General features: G+C 55.0%; 1 protein-coding gene across 1 annotated transcript in view; it reads right to left on the bottom strand.

Moving 5' to 3' along the window:
• Positions 1–19,867, bottom strand: part of TNRC18 (trinucleotide repeat containing 18) — a 119,073-nt gene that overhangs the window by 66,443 nt on the left and 32,763 nt on the right. Inside the window, 7 exon segments of the mRNA XM_004391392.1 lie at positions 2,844–3,830; positions 5,388–5,811; positions 7,105–7,295; positions 7,967–8,113; positions 8,754–8,959; positions 9,497–9,599; positions 19,141–19,840. Coding sequence (XP_004391449.1) covers positions 2,844–3,830; positions 5,388–5,811; positions 7,105–7,295; positions 7,967–8,113; positions 8,754–8,959; positions 9,497–9,599; positions 19,141–19,840 — 2,758 coding nt within the window.

The following is a 19,867-nucleotide window of genomic DNA, read 5'->3' as shown; positions in this document are numbered from 1 at the left end:
TGCTCCAGCTCAAACCACCTTCCCTTGGCAACCCGTTTCACCCTAAGTAAAAACCAGTTATATGATGTTCAAAAGGCCCCCAGGACCCGCCCTCCCGTTATTCCACCGCCAACCTCCTCACCTGCCCTTCTCCCCCTAAGCAGGCCAAGTCCATTCCCGGGGCCTCAGAGCCTTTGCAACTCCTGTGCCTTCTGCCAGGAATGGTTTTCCCCAGAAGAGCCTTCCTCCCTCACCTCCTCTCAGTCTCTCCTGCAGCGTCCTGACCATCCCCTATAAGAGCTCACCCTGCCCACCTCTGCCCTGTCCCCTTCCTGCTTCCTCTTTCTACCTAGCACCTGTCACCACCGGACAGCTTCCCACAAGCTGGCTGTTGACTGATCACCACGAAGCACACAGTAGGAGCCTACCAAGTATCTGTTAAACAAATGAATGAATGAATGTAGGGCCCCCAAACAGAAAATGAATTGGCAAAACTCAGGGACGCCAAAAGGGGAAAGTGGGCAGCAGCCCTCACAAGGATAGTTCTGGAGACTCCCTGGCCCCCAGCCCCCTAGTCCTGCTCAGGCCCCCCACCAACCCCTTTTCAGTTCCCATTTAAACACCCACCAGTTGGTAGGACCACGGGGATTTTTATTTTCTTCTCAACTTTTTTTTTAAACCGAATATTTCAGTGAAAGAAAAGCGCAAATGGACTTTAGAACACCACCAGCAACAGGTGTGCAAATGTCCGCTGTGAGAAAATGGGCATCTCTACCCACCACCAATGGGAGCCACGTGGGCTCGCTCTCTAGAGGCAATTCGAACACAACTACTGAAGAGCCTAGAAAATGTGCCCTTCCACCTCCACACAGATGAAAAAACCCTGCCAGTGAGTCAACTTCAATTCATAGCGACCCTATAGGACAGAGCAGATCGGCCCCACAGGGTTTCCAAGAGTATAATCTTTATGGAAGCAGACTGCCACGTCTCAGAGCAGGTGGTGAGTTCCAACCGATGACCTCTCAGTTAGCAGCTGAGTGTTTTAACCACTGCACCACCAAGGCTCCTCCATAAAGATTCCACCCTTAGAAATGCTATGGGGCAGCTCTACTCTGTTACATGGGGTCACTCTGAGACGAAAACGGGCTCAATGGCACCCAACAACAACCGCCGGAGATCTGCCCTAAGGAAGAGCAGAGCTACAGACCAGGACTTTCCTTCAAGGGTAATCATCACCTTATTTGCAATAACAACAAAATGGCAAAGAACGTGCCTGACAATCTAGGGTTAGGTACTCAGAGGCTGGGCCCTTCTCCATGAGCAAAAACCGGGCAGACCCTAAAAACTCACAGCCTTAAAAAATATTTAATAAAGAATATAGCGGGTACAGAGTACTGAATTTTGAAATATACATAGAGGATGAAAAAAATCAGAAACAGTTAATGGTGATAACTTGCACAACATGATGGACGTAATTAACATTCCTGAGTTGTACATGTAAGAAAGGCTAAAATGGCAGATATTATATATATTCTTAGCACAAAAAGACAACATATTAAGTGAAGAAGACAGGTTACAAAACACTGTTTACAATGATTTTAATTTTAGAAGCAAACATGTATACGCGTGGGTAGAAAAAGTTCTAGAAGAAATATACCAAAATATTACCAACGGCACTATCTCTTCAACAGGGCTGCCTGGGGTCTTCCTCCGTGCCAGGTAAAACTGTGGCTCCCTCTTCTGCTGAGAGCACCCCATTTTCTTTTTTTGAAATTCATTATGATAAAATAGATAACAAAATTTGCCATTTTAACTATTTTCAAGTGTACAGCTCAGTGACATTAATTATTTGCCATGTTGTACAAGCATCACCACCATCTACTTCCACAAATGTTTTTGTCACCCCGAACAGAAACTCAGTATCCCTTAAGTAATAACTCACTATTCTTCCCGCCCTCCCAGTCCCTGGTAAACTCTAATCTACTGTCTCTATGCATTTGCCTAGAAATCTAGATATTTCATATAAGTTGAATCAAACAGTTGTCCTTTTGTGTCTGACCTATTTCATTCAGCAGTGTTTTCAGTGTTCATCCATGTCACAGCCATGTATCAGAACTTCTTTTCTCTTTATAGCTGAGTAATACTCTACGCACGTACCAACCTTGTTTATCCACTCATCTGCTGATAGGTTGTTTCCACCTTTTGGCTACTGTGAATACTGATATACAAGTATCTGTTTGAGTCCCTGCTTTCAACTGTTTTGGGTACACCTAGGAGTGGAAATGCTGGGTGATAAGGTATCCTGTATTCTTTTATGGACCCTCCCTAATTGGGTGGAGGGAGGTGACACACCCCAGACAAGGACTGGGCATTGTCCGCCTACTCCATCTCCCTGGCCTCAAGGTTTGCTTCTGCGAAAGGCATAATAAACTCAAGTCAGCCAATGAGAGCACATCAGGCAAGAGGCGGTCTTGTGAGAGAAAGAGACCACTAAGCTGACTGGCCCATAGGCCTAGAAGAAAGTGTTAGTGACCCCCCACAAGGCAAATGAGCTTGTCTTGAACAAGGCCAACAGAGAGAAAAGTGGTACAGAGAGAGACTGGGAAGGGGGTGTGAAAAAAAATTTCAGATGACTTGGTTTGAGCACCTGGATCCAGCCATACCTGAAATCCATCACCCAATCACTCCTGGACTTTGGTGTCACACATCAATAAATTTTCCTCGCATTTTCTAAGCCAGTTAAAATTACAGTTTATCACTTGCAACTCAGAGGACCCTGCTAATGCGAAACATACCATCGCCAGAACAACAGGAGAGGTGTTACCACAGAGAAACCCTAAGAGCAGACCACTGGGTGTGCTCACCTCCCACCTCCTGGCTCCTCTTCTCCAGCTCCAGCTCTGCGATCTCGCTCAGCAGGGTGATGCCGTGCAGGAAACTCTGCTCCAGGACAAGGTTCTGGGCTGCTTCCAGCTTCTCCAAGGCTTGGGGTCCAGCACCCAGTGAGGGCAAGGATCTGGCCTGAGGCAGCTCCGCCGCCGCAGCCAGGGCGTTCATGCCGGCTAGTGGGTCCTCCAGGCTGGGCAGAGACTGCTCAGAGCCTGCCTCCTCCAGGTAGCAGGAGCTGCCAGGCACAGGTGTGGCCTCCGGGGCCTCAAGGCTCAGGCACTCCCCCTCCCCGGAGGGCATGTCACAGTCGGGCAATTCCAGGTTGGGTTGGGGCTCGCTTGGGGTTGCTGGGGCCAAGGCTTTCTCGGGCACGGCCTCCCCCATGGGCATGTCGACGGGCACCTCCACTGGCTCCTCCTTGGCCTCTACCAGTGTCTCAGGTGTCAGCCTCCCCGCAAGGTCCGTGGCAGCCGTGCAGGATTCTGTTCGGCCTGGTGACTCAACCTGTGCTTCAGCTTGCTCCGCAAAGTCTGGGCACTCAGAGGGCTCTGCACCTCCCTGACCCCCAGCGCTCAATGCCTGAGCTTCCAGCAGACTAGCTCCGCAGCCGCCCGTGGGGCTAGGGGCCGGCACGGCCTCGGCAGCAGGCAACACCAGTGGCGACCCCAGTGGATGCAGCTCCGAGGGGCTCTCATCCAGGTCCTCCATCTCTGCCTTCACCTCCCGCTCCACCAGTGGCTCTTCCTCTGGGGGCCCCCGCAGCGGCTCAGGGATCTTGGAGGGGGACAGGCGGATGGGCTTGTCTTCAGGCGAGAGCGCCAGGCGCTCAGGCCCATCGGCTGGGAGCGGCACATCGGGGGCCAGGCCATCGGCATCAGCGGCTGCGGTGGGCTGCAGCAGGAATGGGTAGGGCCTTCCATAGTGGGGTGGCAGGGCTTGAAATGGATACCTGGGAGGGATATCTGCCAAGGATACCGAGAGTCAGAGTGTGGCCGAGCCAAACCCAGGGGCCTTCCTCCCACAATATCCCCAGGGAGCCCAGAGTCTGACGTCCCCTAGATCCACATAACACCCAGGGCAGAGACCTTTCAGCCACCCTCTGCTTAACCTGCCTGGGGTCTCTTCTAGTCGGGCACCTGAAAGGCCCAAGGACCACAGAGAGACAATTCACCACCATCTTGTCCCCAAGGACCCTGAGGTCCTAGAAAAGACAGGTATCCCTTTCTCTTCCCTCTCTCACCCCCGGCACCTGGATCCAGCCATACCTAAGATCACAAGTGGGCCATGAGTAAATGTTCAGTAGTCTACAAAGACCTAAGAGGCCCTCTCCCAGCCTCGGTCACCTCTGGCCCCATCCTTTAAGGACTCTCACCCCATTAAGGCAGAACTGGGGCATCCAAGTGGTTCAAAAGTGATAAAGTTCTGTTCCCCTTCGCCCCGCCTCTTTTTACTCAGACTCCGACTTGAGTGTTCTCTGTGGAGGGTGGGGGTGTGCTCAGTGTGTCTCTGCGATACTCCTGCTCTAGCCCAGGGATACGCAAAGTAGGTGCTGGTCAGAAACCAGATGAAGGTCAGAGAGAGGAAGGGAGTACCCCATGGGCCGATGCTCAGCGCTGGCCATTAGCATCTCATCAAATCTCCCCAGAGAGGGGGAACCACTAGACCAAGCTCACACAGCATAATGGTGGCAGAATCAGAATTCGAACCCAAGTCTTCCCACATGCGAGCACATGCTCTAATAGCCACCAGGAAGGAAAAACACAAGTTGTGTCCCTAGGTCCCTAGATACAGGAACACGGGGAGAGGGAGTGTGTGCATGCAGCACATGAGGGGTGCTAAAAATGGGCATCTCTGTGCTGTTATCATCAGCATGACAATCCAGCATCTACTATGTGCCGGGTGGAGTCCCTCCGTGGTGCACACGTTTAATGCACTCAGCTGCTAACCGAAACATTGGAGGCTCGAGTTTACCCTGAGTTGCCTCGGAGGAAAGGCCTGGTGATCTACTTCTAAAAACTCAGCCATTGAAAACCCCACGGAGCACAGTTCTGCTCTGATACACATGGGGTTGCCATGACTCAGAATCAACTAAACAGCAACTGGTTGAGTATTTCACAGGTCTTATTTTAAGGTTTAATGTTCAGAACAAGTGGTCCTGAGCAGGTCCTAATATTAAACTCAATTGTCCTGACACCACCACTGGGGAAGTGGTGCGAAGGAAAAGAAAAATTCTGGCTGACTTGGTTTGAGCACCTGGATCCAGCCAAACCTGAAATCAGGAGCTGGAGAGAGATCGCATCTGACTGTGTGTTCATGCATTCATTCCAGAGCCTAACACGGGACCAGTACACAGTAGGTGCTCAACAGAGACAGAATGAATGAATGAGTGAATGAGCTGAGAAGGGACCAGTTTCACCAGCAGTCAGAACCCGTGCTGATGAAAGCTTGGGCTGGCCAGAGTCGAGGCAGCTGAAGACCCAGGGTCCCAGTCCACCCCAGGAGGGGCCAGCACCATTCACCTGAGAACAAGGCCTGGAAGGGGCTGGGGGCTTCCTTCTCCAGCTCCAAATCCTTCTTCTCGACGACGTTCTCGGGGGCCTCCTCCTTGCGGGTGATGCTGGGGGCAGGCGGTGGGGAGGCGGGTGGCGGGCTGCTGGGGTGGGAGCTGGGCGTGGCAGGGTAGGCGTAGCTGGGTGGCTTGGACACGTCCTCCAGCTTCTGGATGACCTTGGCCTTCAGGGCAGCCACAGGGGAAGCACGAGGAGACAGGGGTGGTGGTGGGCTCATGGTCTTGCTGTAGCTGCCTGCAGGGCCGGGGGGCTTCCGAGGCAGCAGCCCGGGGCCTGTAGAGGCCAGGCCAGCCTTGCCTGCTGCCTCTAGGCCCCGCCTGCCCACCTTCTCCTCCATCTCCACGCGGTGCTCCTGGGCCTTCAGCCGCTCCTGCTGGGGAGGGGGCCGGTAGACAGTGTCAGTTCAGCAGGAGCCATGGGTGCCGCCCCGTCCCAGGGCCCCACTGCCCAGGGAGAAACTCAGGCCAGGTCCAGGGTCCAGACCACCCAGGCCCGCCCAGGCCTGACATGGACGTTCTAGGATGGCGGGTGTGTAACAAGCGCAAAGTTCCGTGTGGAACCCCAGCAGAAGGGACTGCCGTGGGGCCCAGGAAGGGGGCAGCTGCAGGGAGGTCAGGGGACCTAGGCGCCTTTCGGGGCCTCCACCTGGAGCCTGAAGCCCTGTGGTGACCCTTCCAGGCAGGGGGGCGGGTGGAGGTATGAGGCTCTTGCGGTGAAGGCACTGCCCCCTCCTGGACACCTTCAAGTGTCAAGACCTTGGGGGCACTCACTCCCTGCTGAATAATTTCTGTGAATTATCACACTGTGCTCTCAAAACCCCTCAGGGGGCAGCAGGGGCTCTGGCCCCAGCTGTGATGAGCAGAACATCAACGCCAGGACCGCTGTGCTCTCTGGGGCGCATCAGTCCACAGTCACGGGGAGAACCACCTACTGGGCTAAGTGCTCCCATGGTGACAATACCTCCTGAAGCAAACCAGGGAGGTAGGAGTTATTAGCATCTCCAGATGAGGACTCTTGAAACCCAGAGAGGTTAAGTCACTTGCCCAAAGGCACCCAGCCAAGAGAGACAGATCTAACATTTGTACCAAGGGCAGTGGTCCCAAGCACCATATGCTCCTGGGGCTGCCTCCGCTAGCCTCCTGAGGGTCTGCTGAAAAGGATAGATTAGACATTCCGGAATGCCTCCAAGGAGCCAGGAGGACTGGGGACCTTAGTGAGTGAAGCCACACTGAGGGGACCCCTCACATCTCCTATCTTAACGGGAGCAGGCCGCACAGGTTGGGCAGCCCAGCCAGGCCCTCGTGCGATGCTGAGTGGCCACGTAGAGAGAAAGGGCCAGGCTGGCCTTGGGCAACAGAGGGAGTCCCCCAGTGTACAAGGCTGCCTCTCCTATCTCGGTGTCCCCACTGCTCCCCTGCTCCCTGCCAGGCTCCTTCACCTCTGTTCCCTCTGCCTGAAGTGCACTTCCACCATGTCTGCTCAAATGCCACCTCCTCCAGGAAGCCCTCCCTTACTGCCCCTCCTGCAGAATCTGTAACTGTTTGGACAAGTTAACTGTTGTGCCTCACCATCGAAGGGGGTCCCAGGAGGGAGGGTTCTCCACTGCACAGCCCCACGCACACAGCAGGCACTCAATGCTTGTGCTCCCAGCCCTGCCCCCACTCACCACCAGCTGGGCGCTCCTCTGCAGCTCCAGGGCCTGGGCCGCCTGTTGCTGCAGGTACAAGAACTCCTGCTGCCGCAGGAAGTGCTGCTGGGAGAAGAGCTGTAGCTGCTGGGCATGGTGCAGGGGGCTGCGGCTTGGTGGGTACAGGGCCGGCCAGAGTGGGGGCCCAGCAGCCCGCTCCATCAGCTCCGCTGGGGGTGAGACACGCTGTGAGGCTGCAGTGACGCCTATGCCACCCATTTCACACAGCAGTGGGCTGGGTTCCAGCCAGGCCCCTGGCCTGCTCCCTGGGGATCAGGAATCCTGGCCTTTTCTATCAGCCACCTGCACCTGCCCCCCAGGCCCAGGGAGCGTGGTCCTGTCCACAGGCCAGGGAGGCATCTGAGATCCTTTGCCAGATGTGCTGACAGGGGTCTGTCCTGTGGATGATGGGGACCTATCCTGGGGACGACGGGGGAGCTATCCTTGGCCTGTTGGGGGGCCTGTCCTGGGCTGACGGTAGCCTGTCCTGGGCTGACACGGGATCTGTCCTGGGGCCAACAGGGACCTGAACTCAGCTCTCCAGCCTCCCAGCCCCAAAATCTCCCACCGCACCCAGCAGTCTGCAAACTGAGTCCCTTGAAGGGGTGGGGACTTGCAAAGCGGGGGAGAGGTCAAGGCCCCCCAGCCAGGGCCACTCTGTGTTGCTTCCCATATGGGGTTTCTGGGTAAGATATTGTCTAAACAAGGACCTCAGTGGCTTTCAAACACGTGTAAACCATTGACGACAAATGTTCTTCCCAAGCCCAAGTCTGTCCTGTATCCCTGTCCTTCTAGAACCCCACCCCGCAGGCCCAGGCCACCCCCCCCAGTGCCCACTCACCAAAGTGAGGCAGGTGATCGCTGGGAATGACCACCAGCTGGCCCGATTGGGGGTCCCTGACAAACTGGTAAGCCGAAGGCAGGGAGCCCCCCAGGCCAGGGGGGAAGGCAGGCGTCATGCCCTGGTGCAGAGAAGGGGGGCCCAAGCCTAGGAGAGACATCCAGGCTGTGTCAGTGCTGGGGTCAACCCCACCACCTTTGAGGCCACCCCACCCCGCTGCCCCACATTCCCGGGGCCCCATCCAAGGAGCCAAGGGGGCAGGGGTGCTGGCGGGCTACATACAGGCCACCAGAGCCTACCCCCATCAGGCACCTCCCCTAAAGCAGGCATAGCACTGGACCTCAGAAAGCCAGTACTAGAACTAGCTTCTTGGGCCAAATGAGAGAACTGAAGCTTGGGGTGAGGGGGAGGGCCACGACCAGAGAACAGCAGAACCTGCTCAACATTCCCCACCACCCACCAACTCCACCGCTACACTCAGTCCGCAGAACCCTTGAAGATCTCCACCAACTCTCCCCATTCACACCCTGCCCTCGTCCACCAGGTGAGGGGAGGGGCCGCCATGCTCACCCAGCCAGTCAGCCAGGCCCACCCCCAACCACACCAAGTCCCCACTCACTTGAGAAATACTCCCCCAGCCCCAATTCAAGACAGAGGTACCCAGCCCCACCTCTAGAACTACTCTAGCCCCACTCCCACTCACTGCAGGGGTGCCCAGTCCCAGCCCTGCCCCTGCTCCTCCTCACCATACGGGTGCCTGCCCACCCTCAGCCCCACCCCCACTCACCATAGGGGTGCCCAGCAAGCCACATGGACGTGCTGCCCGAGCGGGGCAACCAGGGGTGCGTGGCCAGGTGGGCTGTGGGGTCGGCAGACCATCGGCTGGAGCCTGACAATGCCGGGCCCCCAGTCACCATGAGGTTGGGGTTCAAACCGTTGGCCGCACAGCTGGTGGGGTGTAGGCGGGCCAAGTCTGCCAGCTCCTTGCTTTCTCTGGAAAAGGGTACAGAGGCATTAGCCACCAACCAGCCAGTGGTCCCAAGGCATGGGTGGGGACAGGGGTGTGGCCCCAAGGACCAGTAGAAGGAGGTGTCCAGGCCTCCTCCTGCCCCAAGGCTTGGTCACCAGTGCCCAGCGTCCCCACCGGCCCCAGCATGACCCGCCCCAGCATGACCGTGGCCCACCCACCCAGGTGCAGGGCAGGAAAGTCTCCCCAAAAAGAAGGGCGTGGATGGGCTATGTAGCAGTGACTTCATCCACTGACTACTGAGGCCTTGACATCCAGCACAGTCGGGGCAGAGACAACCTCTCCCAACACCGTGCCCTGTTCACCAAGCGACTGCTCTGGGCCTGCCCTGAGCTGGGCACCCTAAACTCCTCCTCTCAACTGTCAGGACAGCACAGGCCCCGACGCTGCACTGTCTTGTACCCATTGTACAGATAAGACTGTTAAGGCTCAGAAAAGACGTAAGGGCCCCACAGGGTGGGCCTCCCAGACCCAGCAGAGCTGCCCTCCCCCACAAGCCTCACCTGAGCAGCTTCTCCTGGTCTCGGTCCAGCCGCCCATCCAGCAGCCGCTCCTCCCGGTGCCGGCCACGCTCGTCCGCACAGCCCTCCTCTGCTCGCCCGTGCCCTGAGCAGGGACCAGACAGGGCATAAGCCCCCAGCCAATGAGACCGACGCCCACCTTGACGCCCGCCTGCCCGTCCACTCCAACCTCTGCAACCCAGCCCTCCTGCTGGCCTCTCCCCTCAGCTCCCACCCCCCCCACAACATCCTCATAGCCCCTCACCCTGCAGTGTCCTAAGATACTATCCTCTGCATTCACCTGCCAGCTGCCCATGACCCTCAAAGCCAGCCCAGCATCCCCTGTGCCAGGGAACATCCCTCTGTCACACTTCAAACAGGCCATCTCTGTAACAGGACAGGGACTGTGGCCGTGATCATGAAGCCCACGTTGTTGTTAGGTGCTGACAAGTTGATACCGACTTGTAGCTACTCCAAGTGACAGTGTACAAATGCCCCATAGAGTTTCCTAGGCTGTAATCTTTACGACAGCAGACGGTGGGCCCTTTCTCCCGAGGAGCCACTGGGTGGGTTCGAACCGCCAACCCTTTAGCAACTAGCAGCCGAGCGCTTAACTGTTTTTGCCACCAGGGCTCCTTCTTTAAACCTACAGGTATCAGCATTACAACAACAACTGTAAAGTACACAATAATAAACTGGGGGGGGGCAGTTTGTCTCACAGGTATTATTTTAATGACAGGAAGGCGGGTTCTAAAGTTGGAGTTTTGGGAGGAGGACGGAGACGGAAGGGGAAGCCACAACCCAAAAAAGCGGTGACATTCTGAACCACAGCTAGACCCATCAGGGGATCAGCTGCCAGGCTGAGGTGCCACTCGAGCCAGTAGAGATACACATGGTTAACTTTGTAGAAGTCAAGATAAAAAAAAAACAAAACAAAAGTACATTCTCCACTTAGGGGGCTGGACATGGCCCCGGGCAATAGGTGCCCCAGCTTGCCCAACCCTGCACATCCCCAAGTTGGGCACTTAACCCTAAGCACCTCCTCTCAACTGTCACAACAACCCGGTGCCCACTGTACAGATGGGTACAGGTCACCCCCACCGCGGCCAGTCCAGCTGCAAATTCTGGGGGCTCCTGACCCTACACACCCACACATGAGCAGAGAAGGCGGGCCGGCAAGACCCACGCATGGCATATAGCCAGTTACTAAAGGAGGAGGATGGGGGGTGGATGAGGGAGTAGGAGTACCCTACCACCATCCCTCCACGTCCCTCCTTGTCCCTGCCACCAGGCACCAAGCCCTGCCATGGCCCCTGGTCCTGGTATGCCCAGTAAACCGGTACCCATGGTGACAGCCCCTGGACAGCAAGGACACAGGAACCAGCAGGGGATGGCAATAGAGGCTGCACGGACACGTGGCAGTGACTTTTCCTCAAGGAAAAACTGTTCATCAGCTCCCGGGACTGGTGCTGTCAACTCTGACTCATGGCACCCCCTATCTGTGTCAGAGTAGAACTGTGCTCCATGGGGTTTCCACTGGCTGAGTTTTTGAAGATCAACAGGACTTTCTTCTAAGACCCCTCTGGGTGGACTCGAACCTCCAAACCTTTTGGTTAGCAGCCAAGCATGTTCACTGACTGCACCACCCACGGGCTCCCTGATAGAGGCACTCTGTATCTATTCAAGCGTGAAGCTCTGTCCGGACAGTGGAATAGCAATGCCACCCCCTGTCAATCACAGTCAGCACAACATGTGATTGCTGGCTAGCGTCTACCCAGAGGCACCTCGGAAGAAAGGCCTGGTGATCCACTTCTGAAAAATCAGCCATTGAAAACCCTACGTAGTACAGTTCTACTTTGACACACTGCTGTCTCACAGTGGGTCCTGAGTAGCCTCCTCCATCCCACCCACTTCGAGGAGGACCCCAAGTCCCCAGGACCAGAAGGGGCACTGCTCATGAGGAAACCAAGGCCCATGCAGGACAGGGCATGGAGGGTCACCTCGGGATCTGCAGCATCTGCTGGGGAATCGCAGGGTGTGTGCTCAGCCCCGCTCTCAAGAGGCAGATGGCCTCCTAGGCCCACACCTCAAGGTTCAGCCACCCAAGGAGGAGGGCCAGGTCAGTGTCACACCTGCCCTATGGCTAGGCCACCCACATGCCCACTGGGTCACCCTGGAGCCTGGGACAGGCTCTGGGCAGGATGCTCCTGGAGCCCCCGGAAGGGGCAGACACTCGGAGCACAGCTCCAAGCTCTCTGTTCTCACCGGACTGGACGCCCCTCGGCTCCCCTGGCTGGCACCACCCAAAGCCTCAGGGCTTCACCTCTGGGTCCTCACCCACCACTGGGGACCAGAAATCTGTTTGCACGTGGCACACTGCAGGGGTCTCCATGGTGAAGCACCCCACCACCCTAGAGACCCAGGCCTCTCCCTCCAAATTCCGTTGGTCTCCAGGAGAACCCACCCCGTCCTCTGTCTCACCTTGCTCTCATCTGGGCTCGGGCTCTACCCTCGGCACTCAGCACCTCCAGGTCCCCCTGACGCTGCTCACACTCGCCCCTCTGCAGAGCCCATGCCGCCTCTTCAGAGTGCCCCAGCCCCTCTCCCTGGCTCTCTGCACTCACATGTGCCCCCCCCGCCGCCACCTCAGGGCCACAGACACACTGCTCCCCTACCCAGAATGTCCCTCCCTGGCCCACTCCCCTCCCCCACCAGAGCCCAGCTCAAATGCCACCTCCTCCGGGAGGCCCTCTCTGACCAGCTCTCCTCTCTCAGGCTCCCTCACAGCACTGACCACAAAGCAGTGACTTTGCTTTTTAGTTGTTCATCGTCTGTCTCCTCCATCAGACTGTGCACTGCTCTGGGCAGGGGCCACATCTGTTCCATTTGTGGCTGCCTGCCCCCTCCCACACACACACACATAGTGCCTGCCACAGGTGGTGGGGCAACAAACACGGGCAGGACAAACGGATGGATGGATGAATGGATTCATGTGGAAATCTAGAGGAAGAGTGAGCTACGCAGAGGAACCAGCAGGTGCAAAGGGCCTGGAGCAGGAGCATGCTTAGGAACAGCAAGGAGGCCATTGCGACTAGAGAATAAGCCAGAGAGGGTCCACGAGATGAGACCACAAAAGGGGGGTGGGCTGAGGGGGTGGGGGTGGGAATCATAGGGCCTTTCGGGAAATGAGACAGAGTGTGTTTCAGAGTTTACTCAAGGTGAAGGGGGAAGCCAGCAGAAGCTCTAAGCAGGGGTGTGACTAGAATTGACTGCTCCGGCCACCGTGGACGAAGGAACCAGAGGTACCATCGCCTTTCTGGCCTGACTTGCAGTCTAGGCTGGTGTTATGGATTAAATGGTGTCCCCAAAAAAATACGTGCTGTAAATCCTAGCCCTATGGACGTGATCCCGTTTGGGAATAGAGTTCTCTTTCTTAGGTTAATGACATCACATCAGTGTTGAGAGCGTCTTCAACTATTCACTTTTGAGATATAAGAGCAGATCACGCACAGAAAAAAGCAGACACGGGGAAGACAGACACTATCTGAAGATGACAGATGCCACCCAGGACCTCCAAGGACGGCCAGCTAGAGAAGCTGAGACAAGGACCCTTCCCCAGAGCGAACAGAGAGAGAGAGAGCCTTCCCCTAGAGCCGGTACCCTGAATTTGGACTTCTAGCCTTCTAAACTGTGAGAAAATAAATTTCTGTTCGTTAGAGCCACCCACTTGTGGTTTTTCTGTTATAGCAGCACTGCATAACTAAGACAGCTGGGGACCAGGGGAGGTCCCCTAAAGTTCCAGCCCCCTGCCCGGTGGAGAACCCAGCTCCTCTGGGAGGCAGGTGTGCAAGGCAGAAGGTCGGCGCCCTGAGGTTCCAGAGACACACGCCCTGACCCTGGGTCACCCCCGCCCCACCCTGGCATGAGCAACACAGACCACGGCACTTACGTGGCTGGCACTGTCCTCCACTCCGCATATGCCTTCATTCACTCCATTGTCACCACCTGCAGGGCCTATTCCTCACGGGGAAACCGAGCCACACCTACCCAGGACCCACAACTAACAAGCAGGTGCTGTGGCTGGGGCTGTCTTCCCGACCCCTGCAGGGGCCCCCCTCAAGAGCGCCTTCACAGGGCGAGTTCTAGGGACATGGGGGCCCTTTCTAGCAGCATCATTATCAGTATCTGTCTACACAACTACCTGGCAGCCCCCGCCCCACTAGGACGCCCCCAGGGTGGGACATCCCCCAGCACAAGCCACCACTGTCCCTGGGGTGACAGCCGGCTTGTGTCACACACTCCACATCCTGGCCATTAAGCTCGAGGCTCAGGTTGAGGCCTGGTTGCCACAGCAACCCCATCCCAAGCATCTCACCACCTGCTCAGTGCTCATCTGGAGGCCTGAGGCAGTGGCCGGGTGGCCCACCCCTCCCAACACCACTGCGTAGGCACCCGCCCTATTTGATGGTAGGGGTGGGGGACACCCCTCCCAGCCCCTCCTCCCCGGATCTGGTCCCCAACTTGCCTCCACCACAGAGGGGACAGGCAAAGGGAAGGAGGAGAGAGATGGGCCCTAGCTTGGTGGTCCAGCTCAACTCCGCCTCTCCAGTTGTGTGACCTTGGGCAAGTCATTTCGCCTCCGTAGGCTCGGTTTCCCCATCTGTCAAGTTAGGAGAATGACAGTTCCTAGTCAGCAGGGCTGTGGGGAGGATATGACAGCTGGTCCATATCACAACAGAGTCCTCAGGATGGTGTCTGCACATGCAGGATGCAGCTACATGGCAACAGTTACTGTGATGGGTGAGCTTCTCAGACAGGGACACCAATGACTGGGGCCCCACAAGTGTAGATAATGGCCCATCCTGAGATCATGCCAGGGCCCAAGACCCCTCTAAAACCAGACACAGACCCTGCGGGAGTCCACACTGGCATTTCATCGGAAGAAGGACCCAGGCCTCACACACATGGTTGAGTCCTAAGACCCTAATGCCTTCTACATGAGCACAAGAAAGACAGGGTTGTTCATTAAGCACCTACTACGTGCCTGTCAGCCAGCCTGACATCACACTATTAAGGGGTCCCAGTTACCGCCAAATAGTAAAAGTGAAAACCAGAGTCCCTGGGTGATGCAAAGCAGTTAACAAGCTCGGCTGCTCACCAAAAGGTTGGAGATTCAAATTTACCCAGAAGAAAGGCCTGGTGATTTACTTCCCAAAAATCAGCCACCGAAAACCCTATGGAGTACAGTTCTACTCTGATGCACATGTGAGCACCATGAGCCAGAATCGACTCGATGGCAACCGGTTTTAAAGGTGGAAGACTCAGGCCCAGAGAGCTTAAGCCTCTGGTTCAAAGTCACGTAGCTGCAAGGGGAAAGGGTAAGCCAGGATCTGAACTCATGACAGAGGCAGAGAGTTCCCTTTAAAAAGCAAGGAAGACTTGAAAGCAGGGACTCAAGCAGACACTTGTACACCAATGCTCATTGCAGCATTACTCACAACAGCCAAAAGGTGAACACAACCCAAGCATCCATCAACAGATGATGGATAAACAAAATGTGGTCCATCCATACAATGGAAGGTTATTCTGCCATAAAAAGAAATGAAGTTCTGATACCTCTACGACATGGATGAACCTTGATAACAGATGCTGAGTGAAATAAGCCAGACACAAAAGGACAAATACGGTCGGATCCCCCTTACGTGAATATCTAGCGTAGGGAAATGCATAGAGATAGAAAGTAGGCTGATGGTTATCAGGGGCTGAGGAGAGGGAATGCGGAGTTATTGCTTAAGGGGTGCTGAGTTTCTGTTTGAGGTGACGAAAAAGTTTTAGAAATAGACAGGGATGATGGTTGCATAATGTTGTAAATGTAATTAACCTCACTGAACTACACACTTAAAAACGGTTAAACTGGCAAGTTTTGTTATATATGTTGTACTAGAATAAAATTTCTTAAAAAGAGAGTGATTGACAGGATAGACAGGGGAAGAGAGACCCCTGGAGACTCAGGGGGTGGACAACCGTCCACTCGGCTGGGGTAATCCCCCCAGCACACACGCACACACACACACACACACACACACACACACAGATGGCGTTCAGCATGGGGGCTGGAGCTGCTTGGAGAAAAACCACCACTTTTATGGGAATTTCTTTTTAAAAGAGAAAGAATCCAGCCACCTACCTACCTACATCTCAACCATCAGCACCAACAGAGAAAGTCAGCTTCAGACAAGTTCCCGAATATCTCATCGTCAAATCTCTCCATCACATTCCTTTCTCTCTCTCTTTCTCTCTCTTACACACACACACTCATGACCCCAGGGACATAGGGTCCCTCAGCACAGGTAGGTATGCTGGGCTCCAGAATGGGCCCTGGGGGCCATGAGTCCCCAACAGGGGGGCCACACTGCATCACCCATACATGCCACTGCAGCTATGAACGTGCACCCATGGATGGGACCCTGTGAGACCTCCGTGTTGCCTCTCAGAGGAATCCACTGCTCCAGGCCCCTGTGCTATTAGGAGGGGTCTGCCCACCACCCAGCCTCCTCTCAAAGCCAAGGGTTGTTGCCAATCCTTCGATCTTAGCATGAGGAGACCCTCACGTAAGCCCCCAGGTCAGAGGGCACAGGGCCTCCCTGGCTCCGGGGCCCTGCACAGAGCAACGGGCTCCTTCAGTCATTCAACAAACACTTGCTAAGTCTCCCTCACTCCAATCCACCCATGCTGGATGAAGAGAATTCTAAAACAAATGGCCCCCACTTCCCGGCTCCAAATCCAAAGATCCGGAGGCCAGGACACAGGAGTATCCAGAGCACAGCTGGAGACGGTATCAATGGCAGCTCCTGAGAAACGCAGAAGACTGGGCATTAAGGGAGAAGAGGACATCAATCGGCAGGAGTAGGAAGGGTGGGGGGAGGACACAGTTCGAGCAAAGTGCATCTCAGGGGACTGCCAGGCACAAGGTGGGTGTGAAACGTCACAAATGGGACGTGGCCCAGCCCCTGGAGCCCAGGCCCAGAAGTGGGGACACCGGTAGGCAGTGAGCTATGGGCAGGGCAGCAGGGAAGGGTATTAGAAAGACCCTGTGCAGCATCAGGGGCCAGTGGAGAGGCTTTGAGTACTTCGCCAGGCTCAGCTGGAAAGGGGGTGACAGAAGGCCTAAGAGGCAACTGTGATGGGACAGAGCAGTGATCATGGGGGAAGAAGGATGACGCTCAGGAGTCAGCTCGGGGGGCACAGGGGGAGCAGACCAAGGGAGGGACAGGAACCCAGGTGACTTGTACCTGGAGAAACCAATGCAGCCTGCAGGAGGTTAAGGCCTGGGAGGTTCAGGGAAAGGGACCAGTGACAGGGGCCCAGATGGGGACCAGGCCAGAACTCATGGCCAAAGAGGCAAACTGGGGGCTGGGCGCAGGAGAAGAAACACGGAGAGACTGTTAAGACATCCTCTGAGCACAGAGAACCCAGAACTCAGCCTTCCACGAACAGTACCCCAAGAATGCCCACCAACCCAACAGCAAACCGAACATGGCCTGGGCAGAGGGGCCGGCCTGGGTCCCCAAACTGCAAGCCGACCACGCCCCCAGCTCCAACAAAAATGCCACAAATACAGGCGCTCCAAAATCCCAGGAGAGATCCGACAGCTTATGTGCAAGGGACAGAGGAAACACAGCCAGCCACATCCTGCAAAACATTCGCCCTTACTAGCAATTCAATAAATACGCCATTCGTACCTACCAAATGAGCAACTGTTTTTTGTTTTTTTAATATTAAAATGATTCTGAGGAGTCTGAACTGATACAAGGACTGTGACCCAGCTAATCGGCATGTAAAATCGCTAACTACATAAGAAGGCACTTACATACTGTATATCAGGATCCATAAGAGCATTGTCGTTACTGTTAGCTGCCATCAAGGTTAGCTCCCGAATTATGGTGATCCCACACACAACGGGATCAGACCATTGTGATCTGTAGAGTTTTTACTGACTTATTTTCAGAAGTAGATTGCCAGGTCTTTCTTCCTAGTCTGTCTTAGTCTAGAAGCACTGATGAAACCTGTTCAACATCACAGCAACATGCAAGCCTCCACTGACAGACAGGTGGTGGCTGTGCATGAGATGCACTGGCTGGGAATCAAACCCAGGTCTTCCAAATGGAACGGGAGAATTCTACCACAGAACCACCACTGCCCCCTGGAAGAATACTGACGCCCGACCCAAAAAAAAGAATACTGGAACCCTTGTTTATGCTCCTCTCAAACTCAAACACTCACTCACTCACTCATCAAATACCTACTATGTACCAGGGATACAAAAAAAATACCAAACCCATTGCCGTTGAGTCGATTCCGACTCATAGCGACCCTATAGAACAGAGTAGAACTGCCCCATAGAATTTCCAAGAAGTGGCTGGTGGATTGGAACAGCTGATCTTCTGGTCAGCAGCTGTAGCTCTTAACCACTGGGCCACCCTTAATTATATAAGACATAGTTCCCTCCTCAAGAATTTAAAATTCTCAGGCTCAATGCTAGTCTATTCCTAGGAACCTATTCTTAGAAAATGACTCAAAATACCAGAAAAGCGCAATGCATAAAAATATTCAACGCGACATTATAAACACAAAACATCAGAGAAGGGAAAACCAAAATGCCCACCAGGGGGAATGGTTAGCTCAACAATGGGACATGCTCTCGACACAATATTAAAGGCTATAAAGAAGTGATGCTTATAAACAGTTCACAATAGTGAGGGGAGACAACTTACACTCTAAGACATGAAAAACACAGGCCCGAGACTGTACGTGCATGCCATGAGCTGTGAAAGTAGAGGCAAATGGCACAGGAAAATGAGTTTCGGGAAAGATACGACAGCGTTCAGGGCTTTGGGAAAATAGTCTGTTCCTTTCATTTCTTTCTCCTTTTCTGTATTTATTTTCTACATTTCCTATGTGCATACTGGAAAAAGCAATAATCTTTAAATAGCACCAGCAGCCCACAAGTAGGACAGAGGACAAATGGAACTGGGGAGACAGGAGAACAGGGGGGACAAGAAAGAGGCAAGGGTGGGGACCAGAAGACGGGTACAAACCGAAAGCAAAGAGGAGAACTGAATAGTGCTCAGCTACCATTACTGAAAATTTTGATCAAAGATTATACAGAAGAATCCTGATCAAAAGGAGGAAACTGCAGAACAGAATTCCAAGTCCTTATGCAATCCAAACTTTCTGGAGCCACTGAGGCTGGATGAACCCCCCCAAACCTATTGCCCTGACATAATCTTTAAATCTTAAACCTAAAATATTCCCTAAAATCTTAAAATCAAACAATAGTTTAGCTTAATTAGCAAAGAATGCCTGCCTTGAGCATTCTGCTCTTTTAAGATCGATCTATATGGGATCGAACTGACAACAGCAACTCCAAGTTTAGATAGGAGCACTGAGTTTATGTTAAGGTGGGGATAAACAATTTGGAAAAGAAGGGTGAGACTGGCTGCACAGCTTGAAAGATGTAATCAGTATCCCTGAACTGTAAATGGAGAAATTGTTGAATTGTTCTACGTTCTGCTGTGTATATTTTCAACAACAAAAAATAAATTTTTAAAAACGCAAAAGAGGGGAGGGGTAGAGCCAGGTCCTACCTTTGATGTTGCTCATGGACAAAGAACGCTCCTGGTCTCCCAGACCAGGCCCTAGCCGACCACTCCCTCCACTGTCCTTCTGCCGAGCCACCGCCACTGCGATGCCCACAGGTGGGTGCCGAACCTCGGCTTCACCCTGCGAACCGGAGCCCTCACGTCCAAAGGCCTTGGCGCTCTCGGGCCTCTCCGGGTCCCGCTTCAGCTGCCTACCGCCGCCTGCTGCGGGGCCTCCGGGGTGCTGGAGGCGACCCTGAGCGCGTGGGGCTCCACTGGTGGTCGGGGTTGGCTCGGGTTTCATGGTGCCCAGACCTCCGAAGGGACTCTTCTTGCCGCAGCCGCCAGGGCGCACGGCCACGGCCTCGCGGGGGAAGCTGCCACTGTACTTGATGAGGCTCTGCATGGCCGAGGCCTCGCCAGGCCCGTGGGCCGCGGGATGCATGTCCGCGCCGGGCCGCCCGCAAGCCCCCGCGCGGGGCAGCGCGCCCCCAGGGTCCAGGTATGCCTTCTTGGAGGCAGCCGACGCAGCCGAGGCAGCCGCAGCGGCCTCCTCCTCGGCGCGGCTGGCCTGGTGGTGCTGCGCGGCCAGCACAGCCATCTGCGTGGTGGCAAAGTTGCCCAGCTCAAAGGGCTTCCACTTGTGGTCAGTGGCGGCGGGGAGGGGCGGCCGCCCGGGCTCCAGGCCGAAGAGCTTGGCGGCCTGCTGGGCGGTGTTGGCGGGGACGCGGGG

This window comes from Trichechus manatus, unplaced genomic scaffold (genome assembly GCF_000243295.1).
Source record: "Trichechus manatus latirostris isolate Lorelei unplaced genomic scaffold, TriManLat1.0 scaffold00077, whole genome shotgun sequence".
In the NCBI taxonomy this organism is placed as follows: domain Eukaryota; kingdom Metazoa; phylum Chordata; class Mammalia; order Sirenia; family Trichechidae; genus Trichechus; species Trichechus manatus.
The sequence above is the reverse complement of the archived record's forward strand: the minus strand, read 5'-3'. Positions and strand labels throughout refer to the sequence as shown.